This window comes from Centruroides vittatus, unplaced genomic scaffold, assembly GCF_030686945.1.
Source record: "Centruroides vittatus isolate TY-2023 unplaced genomic scaffold, ASM3068694v2 contig_975, whole genome shotgun sequence".
Lineage (NCBI taxonomy): Eukaryota > Metazoa > Arthropoda > Arachnida > Scorpiones > Buthidae > Centruroides > Centruroides vittatus.
The window spans coordinates 821,520-842,470 of NW_027122648.1; the positions used below are offsets into that span (position 1 = coordinate 821,520).

The 20,951-nt window shown below is 30.4% G+C and overlaps 1 protein-coding gene across 3 annotated transcripts in view; it reads right to left on the reverse strand.

Moving 5' to 3' along the window:
• LOC136985678 (histone deacetylase 4-like) overlaps positions 1–20,951 on the reverse strand; it is a 114,795-nt gene that overhangs the window by 44,887 nt on the left and 48,957 nt on the right. The window contains exons 2-9 of one of the 3 annotated variants that reach the window (XM_067283004.1): positions 7,081–7,197; positions 3,187–3,249; positions 2,705–2,922; positions 2,513–2,621; positions 2,304–2,415; positions 1,756–1,808; positions 1,338–1,463; positions 532–635 (exon numbers count right to left, since the gene is read on the reverse strand). In XM_067283004.1, the coding sequence (XP_067139105.1) occupies positions 532–635; positions 1,338–1,463; positions 1,756–1,808; positions 2,304–2,415; positions 2,513–2,621; positions 2,705–2,922; positions 3,187–3,249; positions 7,081–7,102 (807 nt within the window). In that variant the 5' untranslated portion in view covers positions 7,103–7,197. Of the gene's footprint in view, positions 1–531; positions 636–1,337; positions 1,464–1,755; positions 1,809–2,303; positions 2,416–2,512; positions 2,622–2,704; positions 2,923–3,186; positions 3,250–5,470; positions 5,662–7,080; positions 7,198–20,951 lie in introns of those variants that run through there. The other 2 variants (XM_067283003.1, XM_067283005.1) reach the window with 2 other exon arrangements.

Here is a 20,951-nt window from a genome sequence, read left to right on the forward strand (position 1 = left end):
AGTATATTTATATTAAAAACCATAAAATAAATTAAAGAAACAAATTTCTTAATTTTTTAAATAAAAAAAATGTCCGCATAGAGGCCAATTACCAATCATCTAATAATAACACAGAATAAACTATAAAAGGTTTTGCTTAGTCGGAACCGACGTAAAACCTGGATAAATTTTTGATCGTGGTCTATAAATAGAAACTCTGTCCATCAGCTTACAGAGCTTGGTACGTTGACAGCTTCTTCAGAGTAAAGGGGATAAAAAGGGGTCGACACAACCAACTCCTACTTCCTTTCGAACGGTAGTGTAACTCTCAGCCCAGATTCTAAACTTAGCACACTTCTCCAAATATAAACATTCCCAAATTGTTCTGGCATTCACACGTCCCTATCCGACCCAGATGGTGAAGATGCAATGGCTTGTTTTCTTTCTATCATGTATATCTATATATACGTTACGCTTTCTTAAAAACTTTTTATTCAGCTTCTAAAACTAATACTGTGTGAAAGAATATATCTTTTTTATTTTAAGACTTACCTCTTGAATAGACGTAGTGCCACTGTTAGTGTGTATAGAATGTATATTTGCCCCATTCGGAGGTGAATCTGGACTATTTTCATTGGTACAACTCGAGCCGTCAACTAGAAGTAAAGAATATTAAGCATTCAATACTAAGCTAATGTTTTAATTAAATTTCAATTAAGAGAATGGAATAAAAAATTTTTTAAAAAGCCAGTTATATATTTTTAAAAAGCTTTATGATGGCAATAAAAATCTGGCTTTAAAATCGTAAAATAATAATTTTTAATTAATAAATAAGTTTCCAATCCGTAATCATTACTTTTACCAGAAAAAATAAGTAAGTAAATATTTAATTAAAAAAAAAAAACAAAGTAAAATCCTCTTCTTAGGTATACAAAGCAAAACAATGGGGCGAATAGTACCAAAACGTCGACCTTGGACTATTTATTTTCCATTCCAAGAGCGGAATATAATCAGTTTACGACTGAGTTTTAGAAGAAAACGGAACTAAACTATATACACTATCTTTAAAACATGTTAACGGTCGTGTTTGACAAATCCTTAACTACATTCAGTTAATACTTTTTAATTTTTTTTAAAAAAATAACGCTAAAATAGCGCATAAATCAGGACAAACTTTCTCCTCTTTCTATTTCGTGCACATGCTTCAGTCATATTAAAAATATATATATAATATATATATATACATACATATATATATTATTGTAATGCATAACAGAATACTCTCGGTATATAAAGTTATCAAACCAATAATTTTTGTTAACTATGGTATGTAGAAAACATGCTACTGTCAGCCATACTTGTTATTGGTCTCCTCTTCAGCGGAAGCGATACTTTGTGATCCTTTCGGCGCAGTAAGGGACTGCTTCTTCTGTCGTATACCTTCTGTTTCAGCACAGATCTCACTTTAAGATTCGGTTCGGAAGCTAGACAATAGACCAACAGAACACAGTGCAAGCACATTCTCTGTTACTAGCAAAGTTAATCAACACAAAACAATATTTAAATTATAAATGAAAAAAACACTCTTAAAAAAACACTTTCATGCTTTAAATTGTTAGTGTTAATAGCCTAGGGGAGACAAAACAAATTCAAGCTAACTCAAAATGCTGTTTTACCATTAAAAACAGAACTATATTTTTAATATACATAAGTATTTATTATTATTTTTAAAAGCCTAATTTTGTTTGCATTCGTTTGTTTTCTCTCTGAACTTACCAGTTTTTCTTAATGGAGGAAAATCATCTTCGTATTTACCCAACAAGGGATGCCTAGTGCAGAGAAGAGAATACAAGTATTAGAAGTTATACATTAAAAAAATTTTTATTATTAGCAAATTTAAAATTAAAAAATATATATATTATGTAGTTTTTCCGTCTACATCCTAGCTACAGTAAAAGTAATGTTGATCACGCAATGTAAGACGCCCACGTATTCACCTTGGTAATCCAAGGTCGAGTTTGCGTGACAACATTGGCAGTTGACGTGACAGATTTAGAAACAGTGAATTACGAGTCTTTCTCCCCCCTTTCATTATTATTACTACTTTCATAATGACGTTTTCGACCCGAAAGATTACAAAATATCGAATTTGTACTTTTTTCTCATTACTTTTATTTAATATTAATTCGACATTTTGCAAACACTTTCCCCTAAAAAAATTAATTCAAAATACGCTAGAATAAATAAAGAAAATGCATAAAAACAGAACTCAAAACAGTTCTCCCAATAAATAAGTCTATTAAATCTTTTGATTATTAACTTACCAATTTCTTAAAGTGGTTGGAGAATTGGCTGAATTAGCAGCAGCTTCCCTATGCTTTTTATTTAGAACGAATTCTTGTAATTTCTGCTTAACTTCGGAAGACGCAATTGCACCTAGATCAGGGAGAAACAATAATGTACTCTGATAAATCAGTTGAGAACTGACTACAGTACATGGTAACTTTTAAATAAAACCAAATCAGTCACATACTCTGCTCGTGTTTCTCCTTTTTCTTCAATTGTTCGATTCTCTCCTTATCTCTACGTTCTTTTTCAATTTTCTGCTCTTCTTCCAATCTCTTTTGATGTTCTAGGTATTCCTAAATAAGGATATATAAATGTATATAAATAATGAGTTTTCATCTTATTTTCATAAAATTTTATTATATATGTAAGCAATCACTTTTATTCTCTCCTGCATTTGTTTCTCGTGATGCTCGGCTAGTTGTTGTTGTTGTTGATGGAAGTGCTGGAGGAGGAGTTGCTGCTGCAATTGTTGTTGTTGTTTCAATTGTAGCAGCTGCTGTTGGAATTTCAAATGCTGTTCCTGTAGCGCCGGATTTATACTGTTCGTCATATCTCCGTCGATAATGGTAGCTCCGTCATAAGCGGATCCTAAATCTATAAATTAATCCCTTTTTAATGTCGGCTAGAAGAGGTCAACTGAAAGTCGAATCCTCTTATACGATCTGCAAGCTGGTAATTAAATATGACTAATTCTGAAAAATCAATTATCTTACGAAAGAGGAAAGCGAATTTAATTTTCCAGAGTATAATATTACATCCGCAGTAAGGCTTAGACATATTTCGTTACGTTAAAAATTATATAGAAATTACTGAGCTGAATTTGCGATTTAATTTTCTGAAAACAAAGAAAAAATTTACCTGTTCTTTGAAGTTGCGAATATCGAGCATTAATTTCCATACTATTATGCGAATTCAAATTTTCTGTTTAAAAAGAAAACAATAAAAAATAAGGTTTATATAACTCACTAAAAAGCATTTAATATACAATTCATACATAAAATACACTTAAAAACACTTACTAATCAGTGAAATTTTCAAATTAATACCTAAAATTTTTTACAGATTAATTTACTACAAGTTGAATAAGTTTATGTAATACGATAATTTATTCAGTTGATACGATTTTTTGGCGCCAATAAATAGAACATTTTTTCTCAAATATAATATGACAGTAAAACAGGATTTTATTACCCAAAAAACCGTCATTAATTACAAGCATTGAACTTTAACGAAGGTAATTAAACATAAAAACAAAACTCTTACAGTTAGCACAACGCACATTAATTGACTTTTTCTTCCTATTTTAAGACCCGTTATAGTGAATGAACACGTTGATTTATCAACGTGTTCATTCACTATTCATTCATTAAAACCGAATTACGTAGAAGGCGTGAAAACAATGAGAATAAATTAACGTATAATTGAAACAATTCGATAACATTCGGTACGTGCGACTGTACAGATTTACGGGCCTCCTACTCGATAATGATTAAAGTACGAGCAAAATTTTTTTTTTTACATTTAATTAGATTTAACAATTGATAAGGATGGAATCCTTATCAATGATCAAAGCCGAAACGTCTCGTTACAGTGTATTTAAATAGGATGAAGTGAATAAATATCTTCCATCCGAACCGCATCTAACAACAGACCAACTCGTTCCTTAAAAATAGACATACCAATTAGGGGGAAAAAAACTATTCATGAACTACGAGACCTTGAATGTATTTATAGAAAATATCCTTCCGTTACGGTACGTGATATGGCAGACGAATGTGTTTCTCAGGATTTAAATCTCAACGCGGATTTCAGATCCACAAAACTAAGATAATGGCGTTTAATCAGATTAAAATAAGTGTTTTTCACAATAGCAAGGATGGCTTCACTCCACGAAGTCTTGTAAATGTCAAATGATTTCATTTTTTTTAATATAGAAATTAATTAGATCATTTTCCGACTTTAATCCACTTAAGAGTCATGCTTTGAAGCGATAAATTTCGTGGAGGAGGGCATAAAATAAATTTTCGAATACATCTCCAGATTTGAAAGAGAAATGTGTAGCGTGGAGAAACCAGGAAGAGAGGAAAAGGAGACATAAATTTTATCAAACGACAACGATAAGTTCTGGATTCCGGTTGTTGATGGATAACAAATCAAAGTTATATATAACCAAATGGAAAAAGTATGACTCAATGAAGGCGACAAAGCGATGTCAAAGTGCGCGCGCTATTTACTATACTCTTACTATTTTCATTCAGTTGTGTTCAAAGCTGGCAAGTGGAACACAAAAGATAGTATTATCTACAGCTCCCAACATCTTAATGAGCGAGTGTTTGACGTCATTACAGCTATGTATAGATCGCACGCAGACACCGGTCGATCCAAAATACCGCCTACGTACGACGTTCAACCTCCTTTCAATGACGTCAGAATCGGTGACGAGCTTTATGACGTCATTGCCGGTCCATTCCATAATAAGTATTTTGGCACAAGTCTACAGAAATCGATAAATACATAGATCATTCGTCTCCTAAGAACTCGACTAGACACTCGACAAACAGATGCTCTCCCGGTTAGGGAGAAAAAGTCGCCATTTGACAGATGTCGAGAAAAATAAACTACAATAAAAGAAAAAAACGCCAATATAAAAAAACAATAGTAGATTTTGTAAGACAACTCACTCAGTGTGTGACGCAAACACACACAACCCGGGTCAACGTCTGTACGGATTCTGTATATATGTATAATAAATAAACTAATTAGTTTTAATAACGCAGCTCATTAACGAGAGAAATGAGTCGTCAAAATTAACAGGTGAATAATATTTTTAAGTGGTATGTGAGTTCATTTCTATACTGTTTCGTCACATTTTAACCATTATAAATAAGATTTTTTCTTATTAACTATCAGCTTTCGTTATAACCTACTAAAGGTCGTTATAAACTCCTCGTGCAAAACCAAACAGCAATCAAAACACTGGCAAAATATTTTTTTAATCAAGCAAACTTCCTCGGTGTTAACTTTATGCTCCTTACCAAAGATATTGATTTGGTAAATTGTAATTAGCATAATTAACTTAAAGAACGAACTTCAAAACTCAACGGTTACAAAAGCAGACAGACCAGCAACAATGACAACTTACCCTTTCGGCAAGGGAAGACAAAATGCACGTCCGTGCCCCTGTCGATTTCCATTGTTTCGATTGAAAATACGATCCTTATCACTCAAATCGAGACGTGGCGGAAGTCAAATTGAAGGAAAACGACTTTTTTCATGGCGAAGGCTGCCAGGATGAACTGCGAGTCGCTAGCGGAAGGCCAAGCTTATAGAGTACGAAGCCAACCCGACGACAGCGCCGCCACTTTTATAAATAGAACTTTTGAGATTATTTTGCCACACCAGCCGAAAAAATCGCCTAACTGTTTACCCGTTTTATTCGTCTGATCTATAAACCTTGACACAGGCAGCTTGGCTGATGCGAAGATTAGCCAAAGTACTGCGCAAAACTTCCTCCCCTCCATTAATAATTAATATACCCACACATTTAACTTGGCTAAAACTCTCAACTCAAACGTAACTCCTCTAAAAATTTATAAACGACAGAAAAACGTGTTGCGTATACAGGACCATTTAATTACAAATTCCTGCTATATACTATTCCCCTTTATTGTGTCAAATAGCATAAATTTAAACGATATTTATACTGTTGTACGTTTGATTACGAGCTTTCCAAATGGACAGATGAACTCCCAACAAAACAAATTAACAATTTATCATAGAGACCGATAACCTAAATAAGGCACGTCATCGGAAATTGATGACGAAGATGATGACATGTCGTAATCCATTACGTTTTAGAAAAAAAAAGTAAAAATTCAATTAAACATTACCAAGGTTAATAAGCCATCAATCTATAAAAAAACAACTTATATAAACTCGACTGTCGTCATTTGAACGTAACAATTTTCGAACAACTTTATCTCTTATTTTTTTTATTACGTATTTTTGATTCTCCTCCCGCTTATGATCCAAATCTTAAAATATCAGTTTAAAAATTCCTGGAAGTTCCCCTTTTAAAAATCAAATGCTTCGACTTAATTTGTTTGGATCCCAGAATAGCACAAAATCTCGTCTTATTTTTAGTAACACCAAATCTTCAAAGTGAAACACGGGCAGGAGTGGTTTCACTGCAAACCTGCCTCAACTACAGGAAAAGAGTTTTCCTAAGGAGAGAGAGAGAGAGAGAGAGAGAGAAAGAGAGAGAGAGGAAGGGGGATATAAACGGGTCGATTTTTACGCAGGAATTTGTAGGATCTTCGATCCATCCAGAAAAACTCATCTCTGATATGACCTTGCCGTTTTAAATTGGATGATGATGCGGATGATTAAATGAAATCCTATCGACGCCCTCCTTTTTTTTAATGATGTTTCTACGAATTATCCAAAGAATTAAAATTTCTTACTCAAAAACTGTTTAGAATGTACATATTTTTAATTACATAAAAATAAATAATTAAAATCAACAGTGTGAAGGTTAGACGTAATTTTTTTTGTTTTATATTTATGAACAAATTCTATTGCCGCTTTGTGTTCTTTAGTGTTTCTAAATTAACGACGTTCATAATTAATAATACGGCTTCCAAAATTACTTACGAGTAGCCCCATCTGGTAGAATAAATTCTAACTGTAGTGTTTTCATAATTTACTTAAATAATTAATAAAATGTAATACTTTATGTAGCAATTTTCTTACCTGTTGTCTTTGGCTCAGTCATTGATCTAATCAATTACAAACGCAATCATGAGGGAAGAAATTAAAACAATGGAAGCAAAACATTACAAATCTGTTTCCTTTTGCAGAATTACATTCCTATCAAAGAAAAAAAAATTAAAACATTACATTAAATTCTAGTAAAGAAAAAAAAAGTGGAAATAAATAATTAAAAATCATTATCAAGTATTTAATGTTTACATTTAAAAGTTAATAAAATTCGATAAATATAATTGTTAATAAATTAGTAAATACTGTTTTATTTTAAAACAGATGAAAAAAACAATACTCGCTCCCGAAGATGATACTTTTTTCGATTAAATAAACCTAATCGATCCGTTCAAACTTTTTTTTTCTTTAATAAAAAAAAAGTATTTTGAGGCATTTGATATAGTGAGAGCCAAATGTTTTCAAAACGGCGCTAGAAGCCACCTGAATCTTCGCGAACGGCTTCAGACACAGAACATCATTCAACAGTCACTTCCAGTAGTACTTAATGACGCAAAGCCTACTTCCAAAGATTCAAACAGACGATCTTTGTTCAAACAAGTGGCTCTTTTAAAACACTTCTGGGGGTCAGGTGTCGCTAGTTCTATGACGGAAAGACACGTGCTGTGACGTCACCGCCGAAGAGAAGGAAAACATAACAAGAGAAACAGAGAGGAGAAAAAAATATATGTAACGTGATTTCGAAGTTCTGGCAAAACCAGATGGCAACTTATGTTCATTAGCAGTCAGTTAGCGCGAAATGAGATATTCACTACTACGAGACATGCGAAGTTGTATCTATGACAGTCAATCTTGCATCGATGTAAAAGCGTGTTTACGTCGTTAGTGGATCCACTTTGTAACTTTTCTTAATTGATTTAATTATAGGCCACCTTCGTCTCGGAAAAGGTTACTTTTTTAAGGATTTTACATTCATTTAAGGCGTTTAAAATCTCTTCTTTACGAAAAAGCCACATCTTAAAGAAGGGTTCTGCAGTTAAGATTCGAATGCATTACCGCTTAATTTCTCAGAACAACTATGACACTTTGGCATTACATTTTATTGTGCAACGTCGACTCTACAATGGCAAGTGCCCAAAAATACCCAAAAAATGTCCTGAATAAAAAGCGTCTTGTCGTTCGCCATCTCTTTAGATAAAATTTATTTAATTTTTTAAACTTCCCCCTCCATTTTTTTAATAATTTTCAATAATTTAACCGTTTTTAGATTACCATCATGTACGGAGCAGAAGCTGCCATTACGCAATCTGACGTGATTCAGATTTATTCTTTGTAACTCTTCTTAAGTAAGTGTTTCTATTGAGGCGATCGTTTTCTCTTCTTAGAAAATATTAATGATGCGTGATTTTAATAAAAACCTTTATAGTAGCAGCCTACTTCTAACATTTAGTCGCAGCTGGAGTCAATAAAAAGTATTTAAAAACACTCTAATCACAAACACACACACAAAACATTAGATTATTTAATATTATAAATTTAACAGATAATTAACTTAATTTATAAATTACTATCTTATAAACGTCGATAGTATGTAGATTTTAATTTGAGAGGCGAAAAATCTAGATTTTAATATGAATTATTCAAATAAACTCCTTCAATATTTCATGAATTTTTGAATAACATTTTGATATTTTATACTCCTATACAACTTCCATATTTAGATAACAGAAAAGAGAGAAATGGTCAATAATCGTAAGCATAATTTTTCAATTGTTTAAGAAGTTTCGTGTCGCATTCCACCTTTTAAATGTACGTAATTGGAAGGGAACGGATAGACAAATTAAGTACATTATCATCCATTTACTTTTTAAAAATTCCATAAAATTCAATCGACTAGTGGTTTAAAGTTTAAAAAGACATTCGAAAATAATGACCCATTTTAATTTTAATAATTACAGCTTCGATAGAATAATTAATTAATGTAAGATTAATTTGTAAAATTGAAAATCGTTAGTAAAGATGAGAATAATTTAAGTTTTAGCGATTATGTAATAAAATCGATCTATTGGGGGTTTAACGATAGAAAATTTCGTTTGAATCGGGATTAACCTTTCGAAATAAGTAAAAAGTTTAATTTATTTATTAGTAATAATCTCCGTTCAATAACCCAGAAATTAATCGTAAATTTAGCAGTATTTTTTCGGTATTTTCCTCATTATTCTTAATAAAATTCTTACGCTGACATTATCATTTTTTGCTTAAAGCATAGCTAGATTATTAAACCATTTTATTTTATAGTTCAACATACTTCGAATCACAAAATGATTTACCCTAGAGAGCAACTTTAAAGAGTCGTAAGTGCTAGATGGGAGGTTATCTACCAGAAACAACAATGTGTGTAAAAACAAGCCATTTAGTAGTAGCATTAATTATAATAAAAATTTAAATGTGTGTTTAAGAATATATATAAATATACATATATAACTTTAAACATAAAAAGGAGAAATGGTACGTTCTGTGCAAGAATATGACAAAGGAATTTAATTAAAGTTATGTAAATTTACTTGCAACGAAGTTGGAAAAAAACATAAAAGTGATTAATTTATCATAAAAAAATATCATTTGGCAATTTTTTTGCTATCTTTCCTATGGTTTTCTATATATATATATATATATATATATATATATATAAGGAACGAACTCTAACGTCCAAATGCAGAGAAAAAAAAATTCAATTATTTCAAGTAGAAGAAAAAACAAAATCAATAAATTTTTTCCTCTAATTTTTTTAATGAAAATAACCTCTTCGTTTTCTAATATTAAAATTGTGTTATTGCTTAATATTGACTAGTAACGAAGGTTAAATTTATAATCATCATTAATTTTCTAGATATGTAATTCTACTGCAAAATCGATTTAAGATCTAAGCTTTTTATTAATTGAATTAAAATGTCTTGTAAAACGGAATTAAATAACAAGTTCGTACGATGCGATCTAGAAGCAGGAAACATACTTTATTTAGATAGGCTACTTAATGATTGTTATGAAGTAAATAGAAATATACTGTATACGCAGGATGGCCCAAAAGTCAACCATTGTTGCTATTTTACTCAAATACTTTATTAATCACAAAATTTCAATTGTTTAAAATGACATTCTTCTCGTTCAATACATAAATTATAACGCTTTAATGAATTTACGAGTATATTTCGAATGCACAGCACGGTTAACTTTTAGACCACCCTGTACATATTTGAACAAAAAACTAAATAAATTATGCACTTAATAAAACTTTCTTAGGTTGAACAGCGAAGAATAAACTCTAAGAAATTTACCTCAATCAGCAACAAACCTTCGAATATGTAAATTTAAGCGACAGTAATCAAGGGAAGGGAATGAAAATGCTTTTCTAGAGGTTCGTGACATAATTTCGATATCGAATTGTTCGGCGTAGTTTGGAATTTAATCAAAATTAATACTATAATAATCATTTATAAATAAAGTTTTATAGAAATCAAGAATAAAAAATGTTTAAAAAAATGAGCCCATAAAACACGAAATCACTTTTACTTGTCTGGTATCAAATATAAGGATAACTTTTCAACAAAATCGCGATTTAATAAAGAAATATTAACACTTAATTCAATATAAAATAAAGCTTAAATGTCTATATTATCGAGTGTATATATAATATTTAAAAAGAGAAAGCATAATTACTTTCTACAACCAGCAAACTTGACTGCCTTCAATTATAGTTATTATTGATTCTTGAACTTTCGTGCAGAAAACGCAATAATAACTTAAGATATATATCCGCTTCAATTTTTTATTATAAAAAATTATCCTGAATAAATTAGTAGGTGTATGAAATTCGCCCTTTTTAATGATTATTAATTTATATTCCACTTTACTACTATATATATAAAGATTATTATTAAGAGAAATAATTCTAATATAAGGCTCAAATTCATTTATAGCATTATTATTATTATTATTATTTTTTAATTTATACATTAAAAATTCAGAAAAATCAACGTCTTAAAAAGTTAGTTAAGAGAGAAAAAATATATACATATTATAAATTTTTTCATAGATTTTTAACAAAACTAGATTTAAAGCTATTAAAAATTTGATTATTTATAATAGAACTGCCCAAAAATCTACACAAAACATTATTATTTCAAAATCTTAACTGATACCAAAATATATCGAAGGTTAATAACTGATTTGGATCCTTCTGCCAACCATTCTGGACTCAGTTTACATCTTTCGCGTCAACCAGTTGTTCATTGATTATAGAAGCACATTTTGCATAAGATAAACCAAAAGAAAATATTCAAAAAAATGTTTTTAAATCGTCGTCTTCGTCATCATCCATTCAGGTACGTGATACACCTATAAATGTAAATTAAACGCACATTTAATTTCGAATAGCACGTACTGTGTAGCAGCAACAAGTTACAGATAACTGACAGAACGAGAAAAATAATATCAAGATTTTAATTAGCTAACGAGAATTTTAAAAAAAATCAAAAAATTTATTTCAAACAAGCGATTTTTTAGTTCGAAAAGACGTAAAGCATCGTAGAAAAAGAAAAAGAATTTTAAAAAGTCGGGGGTAGTAAATCGTGATTTTGTTTATATAAGTGGAGAACCCACGTAAATAGAACTCGAGTGACTTTTTTCTTTCTTCTTTCTTTTTTTTAAACTAAAAAAAATGTATTTATATTTAAATATGTAGCGATTTTCGAACGAAACTGTCATACACATACACACACATACACACACGAACGGGGTCCGAATGCACACAACCAGACGAGTTTAATACAGAAGAGGAGGGGGAGAGGTTGAAAAGAACGTACCAAAAAAAAAGTAGGCAACTCTCTCTCTCTCTATGGTTGCATTGCAGGCTTTATAAAAACATCCATCTTACAGTAAAGAGTTGTCTTGACAGCATTCGGTAGAACTTGTCTTTCTGTCGGTATCGGTGAAAACAAACTGTCGCAGTGTCCGATGGACCACCGCCAACTCGTTCGGCGCAGACGCGAAATAGCAAAGCACTAGGTTCTATTTATAGAAACTAGAAAACTGGGGATAAGAATCGGGGATCGAAGCTGAGAAAACATTCGAATACATACGCGCGCGCTAATTTATTTTTATAGATATGGGTACACATGCAAGCACGCATGCTTTTTCTATCTACCAAAAAAAATTTAAAAATAAATAAATAAATATAATAAAGAAGAATGGTATGCAACAAGTTTTTATAAGAGCCCGTATACAAATCGTTAAATTTCATCATAAAACTTTGTTTTATAGGTTAATAAAGACACGAGAAGAAGTCATAAAAACGTTGCCTCTCTCTAATTACTTGGATGGTTCTAGTTAAAACACAAGATTCAAACTATTCTTTTATATTTTTTAATTAAAATTAAATAAATTGTAAGCAGAGGATAAATAGCATCACGTACCGTACGTTAACAGTTATCATTTGAGATAATTGATTTTTAAATTAATCGCCGAAAAACAGAGAAAGTATAAGAGATACGTATTAAACAATCCACGAAATTTTGGATTTGGTTAGAGAATACGGTAATTACTTTATACACGATGTGAAATTAACTATTGTTAAACGACAATAGTTAACTTTATGTCATTCTATATTTATACATATATATATATGTATGTATGATCCCAGAAGTAACGGCAATACCCATTTCTAATTATTATGGAGAATCCCACGATGGGAACCGGTGTTTATCTAAAGAGATATCTATTTTTAGCGTTTCGATCGAGCTGTATTAACTGTTGCCATGGTCACCTGTCGTCTTACCTCCAGGAACACGTTACAAGGTCTCCGGATGCTTTTTTAAACATCATTATATTTCTATTTTCTACCTTTTTCTAATACGATTATTTTCATGTTCGACATAAAAAGATGATTCTCGTGGGTTTAATTTATTACTCTTTTATATATTTGTTTGTTTATTTATTTATTATTATATAATGTGAAATAATTAGGTTAATCGATTCTACTTACAGACGAATATAATTTGCTAGCTGGACCATATCCTATTTTCGAATTAATTCAAATTTTAAAAAAAGAAAAAAAATGACGACGATAAATAGTTAATTACATAAAAATTCATTATTATTTATTTATAATTTTGTTCGAAATTCGTATCGAAAGGGCAAATCTCAAAAATCGCGATTTGGAAACACGAGATCTTTTTTTTTTTTTTTTTTTTTTTTTTTAATAAAATCAGAGGGGTTCGAAAAGATTTACCGACAATAACTCGTTCGAACGTCACCAGATGGTAGTAACGGACGGATTAGTACGATGCCGATATCTATTTCTATAAATAAAAGAAAATGAACTTTACACGTGAAAGACAAAGTTCATAATTAGTGATATGAGCGACTACTTGAGTATAATATATCATACCTGTTACGACCTCAAATCGTTTTACGAAACGGTACAAGTGACGTCGTAGGGTAAAAACTTAAAACCTCATCCCTACAACTTTCTAATTTCATCCAAATGTGTCTTCCGCACATAAATGAGAAATCATAGAAAATTTTAACAGCGTAAGCAATAAAATAATCAGATATTTATTCATATATCGAGGAGTTATCGATAGATAAGCTCCGTTTGGATTTCTAAAAGAAGAATACCCTAAGTAATGAAGATATGTAGTAGCTTTAATAAATATAAAAGAATTCAAAATCTACTTCAATTAAGCTCGAATATCGAACTGGAGGAATTCATTTTACGAACTAATACACGAAAAAAAACACAATTTTTACGATTTTTCCTTTCCCTCTAACAATTTAAATGATAGGACACGATTAAATAGATGGCAATTTAAAAGTACATATCAATAATTACGATCAGTTCAGGTAGCCACTTTTAGGTATATATTAATAAATATTAAATTATTAAAATATACGGCCTGTTACTTTGCAAAGAAGCGGATAAACTAAAACTAAATTTAAGTAAAATTGTTGTTAAAAGTTTGAGAAAAATTAATGTAAAAACAAGCTGTATTCGTTTAAAGTGGAGTGTTTTAGTTGTTTTTTTAAATGATTTTTTAAATTCGAAGTTAAGAAAAATAGCTAAAGGGTGAGAAATCGTATTAATTTTATAACTCCTCATTTTAAAATTATTATTTAAAATGCTAAAAATTTATATTAAATTGTTAAAATTAAGAAAATAAAAAAAGAACATAAAAATATCTTTAATGATTTTAGATTTAAAATTTCCTAAGGTCAAAAAGAAGAGTTAAAAAGTTGAGATTTTTTCCATTCCGTAAGTGCCTATTTTATAAAAATTCGTTTTTAAACGCTTTAAAAATTAATCTAAAATTAAGCAACAAGTTGAAAAATTGCTATATTTTTTAACGAGATTTTTTAAGAGTTTTAATATTCGAAATATAAGATTACGAAAATAGTTGAATGATGAGAAAGCTCAATTTTTAGGTATTCATTTTATAATTATTAAATGAAGCTATTACCATATAACCATTATGGAAATTTGAAAATGTGTGTACAGAAAATATTATTTTATTTAAGTTTAATAAAAGAAATTATCTAAAAAAAAAATATGTAAAATTATCAACACAAAAAAAATTAAGTAAAATTTTCAGTGTTTTAAAAGCTTATATTCATTAGTAAAATACATAAACAGGAGCTAAATATACAGTAATTTCACAATTCGTGATTAGGTAGGTGAAATATTTCCAAAAATAGGAAATCAACAATGCTATAAATAACGCAGAGAAACACTTCTCTGTCTTGTTTCCATGTTTATCTCGAAATTGTACTCATTTTCTTCTAAAGATAATTGCTCTTTGTTTAATTCAACTTTAGGCCACACGAAAAGAGAAACAAAAAATTTATCTGCCAAGTTATAATCGAATGACTAAGTTAATTTGTCGGATGAACAGATTTGTAGATTAAAAAGAAACAAGGCATAAATGCAGATTAATTCAAACACAACTTACAAATTCCTTCAAAAGACGAAGAAAAAAAAGCATTTTTACTTCGTTGTATATTTTTGAAAATGTTAAATTTACTGGTCTATTTTTTAATATACTCAATAAAAAATTATAAAATGACGGTGACTAAAAACGTAATTAATGTAGTTTAATACATTTCCTACACCAAAATTGTCATGCGATAATGCTGCGATAAATCAAAGATATACTAAAAATCGATAGAAATTATTATTATTTTTTTCCTGATTGCATAAAATAGTGCCTCGTGTGCCATTTAATGTTTTTTAATATGTACAAAACTGTTTCGAACCAATTCCGTACACCATCGTTATTCGTTAAAGAAATTTTTAGTCATGGTAAACTTTATATCCAGTTAGACAACAGATACAAGCATAAAAATCACTTCAAAATTGTCCAAATCGCGTTTAAAGATACCTAAAACGTTTATTAAAATCTCCGCATCAGTTAACGAAAACAATACTTTTCCCAAAATATATATCTTCCCGCTTCAAAGAGGAATTTACAAATTACAATACTCGTGTATTTTCAATTTTTAAGTCTGTTATTATGTATTAAATACTGTACGTAAGAAGCTGCATGAAAGTAAATAAGTTGAAAATATTAAGGCTTAAAATCTAATCGATATCCCTACTTAACGACACATTTTATACAATTTTTATAGGACACTTTGATCAGTTTACGAACCAGTTCTCCTCGAGATGAACGTCGAAACTTAAAAATGCAGATATACAAAATGATTAAATTATGTTAAACACAATAATCTAAAAGTGCAGTATGAATAACTATACGTAGTAAATCGGGGGTGATCAAACCTGTTCACAATAGGAGTTTATTAGAAATACTCGAGAGCAGCATCCTGTATTAGAACGATTATATATTCATATAGAGCTAATAATAACAATATTCATCTGAAGCTTGCTTGATTCTGTTTCTCCACAAACAAAATCTGTTTTGCTATTCAATATTTTCCGAGTTTTCGGATAAGTTTAGTTCTGGTCAGAAAAAGAAAAAAAAAATTAAAACTATGAAATTACTATACAAATATATTTTCCCCGAAAAATAATCAATCTATTTACTAACTGATAAATTTTTCTGTATACCTTTGCATTTAACAAATTTCTGAAACTAGCTTTTAAATATACTTGAAAAACATTAAGGAAATATAAATAAAGTAAATATGATCCAGTGAAATGTAGGAATGGAATGATGATAAATGAAATACTGACAATATGAATTCTTTATAATGAAACGTCAATTTTTTTTTTTTTTTTTTTTTTTTAGTAAATTGCTTCAAGAATGATGCAATAAGAATTTTTAAAATATTTAGGGCAAAAAGCGCACATCAGTTGTTCTCTCAGTCACAGAACTGAAAGTTTTCTTCCATATTAAAATTATTTGAACTATTTTTGCATTAATTTAAGCGGAAACAAACGATTTTGTTTTAAATGGCTTCTGCCGCGTTTTCTGATAAACAAAACGTGACAGACAGACACCATTTATGTTTCTTACTACAAATACTTATCGGGTAACATTTATATACACTTTATAAACACTTGGCAATCATTAAAACAACATTGAAACCAAAAACAATTATTACACTGACACTAACAACAAATTTTCAGTGTCCTATCAAGAATTACTTGAACATTAATTTGATTACTACTAAATTTATTTTTTACTCGTTGACACAAGAATTAGTATAATTTAATGGGGAAAAACGAATAACGTTTTCAGCATTATTAATAATATTGACGTTCTTAGCTCACGAAAAAGTAAGATAAACATGATCGAAGAGAAATGTAGTCTTAATAACGGGGGAGGAAATGGGGAAAAGAAGAAGAAAAATCAAAGAAACTGTTTGCAATGAATACCATTTTGTTTAAGGGAAATGCGAGACGCGACGAGGGTAGGCTGAAGGTCGAGTGGTTTTGGGCCAGGGGTTGTCGACCTCTTCTTCATAACTGATCATTGTTATGTTTGTTGAATATAAATTTAAAGATTTACGCCGTGTTTCAGAATTATAATGATTCGTTTCTTCTACGCGCGCTCCAATAACGGGCTTTGACTTTGCCAGACTTAAATTTTGAGCTTTTCTATACTGAAGGCTTAACGAAATTATTAACTATATTCCGTCATTCTTGTAAATTAATTAAAGACTATATGGGTAAAGACAATATAATTAAATTCTAAAATATTTTAAATTAATTACTATTGAATGTTTTAATCCATCGTGGTGCATCGCGTATATGGAACGATGCCACTCACCATATTTATTCATTTAGTTTATAGCCTACTAAGTATCTGTTTATATCACACGCTTAATGTTTCAGATTAGTTTTTTTCTTTAATAGAAAAAAATTAAAATAATAGATCTTAAGACTAATTTTCGTCGATTATCAATTATCATAATGCATCGCTTCCACGCGAACATGTGACAAGTGATTAGGCATGTGTGTTTTAACAATCAAATTTTTTCTTGTACGTATTCATTGTGACGTGATACTTTACGCAATGTATTATTTGTACACAAGTCGTTTTGTGTAGAAACTCTCCATTTTTCTTCATATACTGTATAATTAAATTAAAAAATATTCCAACAAACTTTTTGATGTAAAGACTTCATTTTTTAAGTTTTTTGAACACTTTTACTTCATATGATTAATTGTAATAAATAATAAATAATAACGGAAAGTAGAGGTAAGAACGCGCGTGGGGTAAGAATGTACTGTACAGCCCATTTATTTGGAGATTCAAACGTTTCTGGTAACAGATATCATTAGTTGTTGCAAATGTAAAGTCAGTGATTTCAACTTCAGCAACAGCCTGAATTTGAAAGAAAGCAATTTAAACTTTTTATGCCATTCGATGTTATTTTACAACAGTATGTGTTTCCATTTATGAGAACAATATTGTAATAGAAAACAAGCAATGCATGGATTAAACATATTATGAACACAGCAATGCAAATAGTTAATATCTTTTTGATATCTAAATTTTGATATCACCCATACTCATAAAATGTTATGGGTATCTCGCGACATAAAAACTATTTTCTGAAATTATAGTGTATTTTAATTTAAGGCCCACCAGTGTATTTAGCCATGGCCGAGTGGTTAAAATTACTAAACACTTCTAGTTAGTCGTGGGGTCGCGCCTGGAAAGTAAACGCTTATGGTGTCGCTTCGAAGCGCCAAGTTTATCTTTACCAAAGAGCTTCCAAGAAAAAAAAAAAATTGACTTTCATATCGGGTGCCATAATTTTTACTTGGCGCAATATTCTTTTGCATCTCAGATGTTTCTTTGAATATCAATTGTTTTTTGACTAATTTTATAGCTTTGATAACGTAATTTGGTCTTAAAACAGTCAACAGAAATAATGAAAAAAGTAAAATCGAGATCAAACAAACTACAACAAACTAAAAGAGGAAGAGAAAAATGAGAAATGTAATTAATAGAATTGTTCCAGCTTATTCACTGGTTTACACTTTCGGGGCACGATTGCACCCGTCAGTTCAAGATGAGTGATTCTTTTTCCAAATTTCATATTTTGAAATTCTACTATATACAGTATTTCAGTTTAGTTAATTCTCGGTAGGGAAATAACAATTATCATAGTAACCTGAGAGGGAGAAACTATTTTACGGACCAATTTATTACGTAATTCATCAAATCGTTATTTTTTTACATTTTTATTGAATTTAATTTTTTTCTTGAAAATAATTAAATTTAAATCAATTTTTCATAACTAATAAAAGAATAATTCTTTTGGTTATTAAGATGTCGTGTGTTTCTTTACATAGCCTACTAGAAAATTTTTCCAAGGTAAATTCATTATATCCATTTTTTTAAAATTTTCACCATCAATTTTAGAACGAATTTTGATACTAAAATTTTAGATAAAAATATTCGGATACCCAGTGGTATCTCTCTTATGAAAGGAATAGTACTGTGACATTTTTAAAAAGGCTAAGGTCGGAATCGGACTTTTTGTTTAGCGACTACCACCCTGGATCCACCCACTGAAGACTAAATTCAATGTTTAAACTGTGTTTCATAGTGGCACGAACAATGCATCTCTTTTGAAGGAATATGACAGTTTCATTGTGATCTTTGTAGACTGCACTGGTATCTTGCTCTCTGCGCAATCTTGCCCCACCTATGGAGGCAACAACATTGGGAATGTTCATTGCCTCCGAAAAATCGCATTTTTATTAATTTCGTTCTTTACAGTTTTGTTTTGATGGTTTCTTTTTTGAATGTAGAATAACTAGAGAGCCTGTTTTGACAATAGTTTCGAATAAAATTATTTTTTTTGTATAATACAGCATTATAGCAAATCACGCGCTCTTTCACTACTTACCCATGCATGTTTATAAACTTTCTTTAGATGAACAACGCAATATTGCAATTTAATAGTTCCTTCATTGACAATTAAGCAAGTCATTGCATATAAATAGAAATGTTAGAATCAAGTACAGTATAGCCCACCAATGGCCGAGTGGACTCCGTTGCCGCTCATAGCGGTGGTAACCAAGACCCTAAACACTGGGAAGTTCGTGAATTCGCGCCCCGGTCGAACAGGCTGGCAGCTTGGAGTTTTCTGGGTTTTCTCCTTGCAGATAATGCCTAAATAGGGGCCAGCTCCCATAAAAGTCCTCACGGAAGGCATTCTATCTTTCCCTGCGCTCCGTTCAGCCATCTTCTATAAGGCCAGCTCTTCGGTCACTTAGCAATCAACCACCAAACCAATTACTGAAAAAATCCACTATTCTCATCTATTCGATGCAAATTTATTATTGCCATAGTTTTTTTTAAAAAAAACTTTATGAATATTAATAAGAATTTCTATATTTATGAGTTTTGTTTAATATACCACATACTGTAGATTGAACTCCTAGCCTTGAAATATGTTTCCTTTTGAGAATCCCTGTGTAACCTGTACCAATCTAAGAACACATGGCTAGTAATAAATTTATAAAAAAATAGTCCCAAAAGAAAAAACAAACTGATATGAACTGAACATGAAATATAAACTGAAAATTCCAATTGTAAGTTAATTTTGAAATTTTGGATACTTTAAGCAATTAAAACTATTTTGATCCATTAATTTTAAATAAAAGCAAGTAGTAATATCTGGTTAAATAATTAATAATTTTCTGACTGAGTGATTGATTGATACCTATTACCAAGGTGACCAACTTTTTTGTAATGAAAAGGAGGACACATAATATGAAGGAAAAAATATTGTAAATAAAAGAAACATTTTATTCATTGCAATAATAATACACTATAATAATCTCTATTGCATGCGCAGTGGTTGGTAGCTAGCATGGGTGACACCTGGGGCAGATACTGTGGTGTCACCCCAAGTCATACTGTGGGTGTCACCCTTCTTAACTGTTTCATAAAACAGTATCGGATTATTGAATTGTAATATGCCTGCACTCGAGCAAACTTGAACACTATATCGAATAAGCGATATCATCACACAGGTTTATATTGACTAGCGTGAATCCGTTGACCTTTTTTTATTATTATTATTATTGTTTTTTATTTTAGTCATGATGGGTTGTTGAGTCGGTCAAACTTTCCATGACTTAATATTAAAGCATGTTCTCAAAGTTTCTTATTTTTTCACAGTCGGGTGTCGAGGGAGGACAGAACTTACAAAAGAAGGACGGTTGGTCACCTTACTATTACATACTTCCATTGCATATTCAGGTGTTGTAATAACACAATGCAAATAATTCAATACATCCATTTGCAAGTTAGAGACGTAATACCAATATGGATTACTGTCGGTATGGTAAGCAGTACTCACTTTATTGATATAAATGTGTTTTCAAAAAAAGGTATAAAAAATTTATAAGAATTGAATTCAATAAA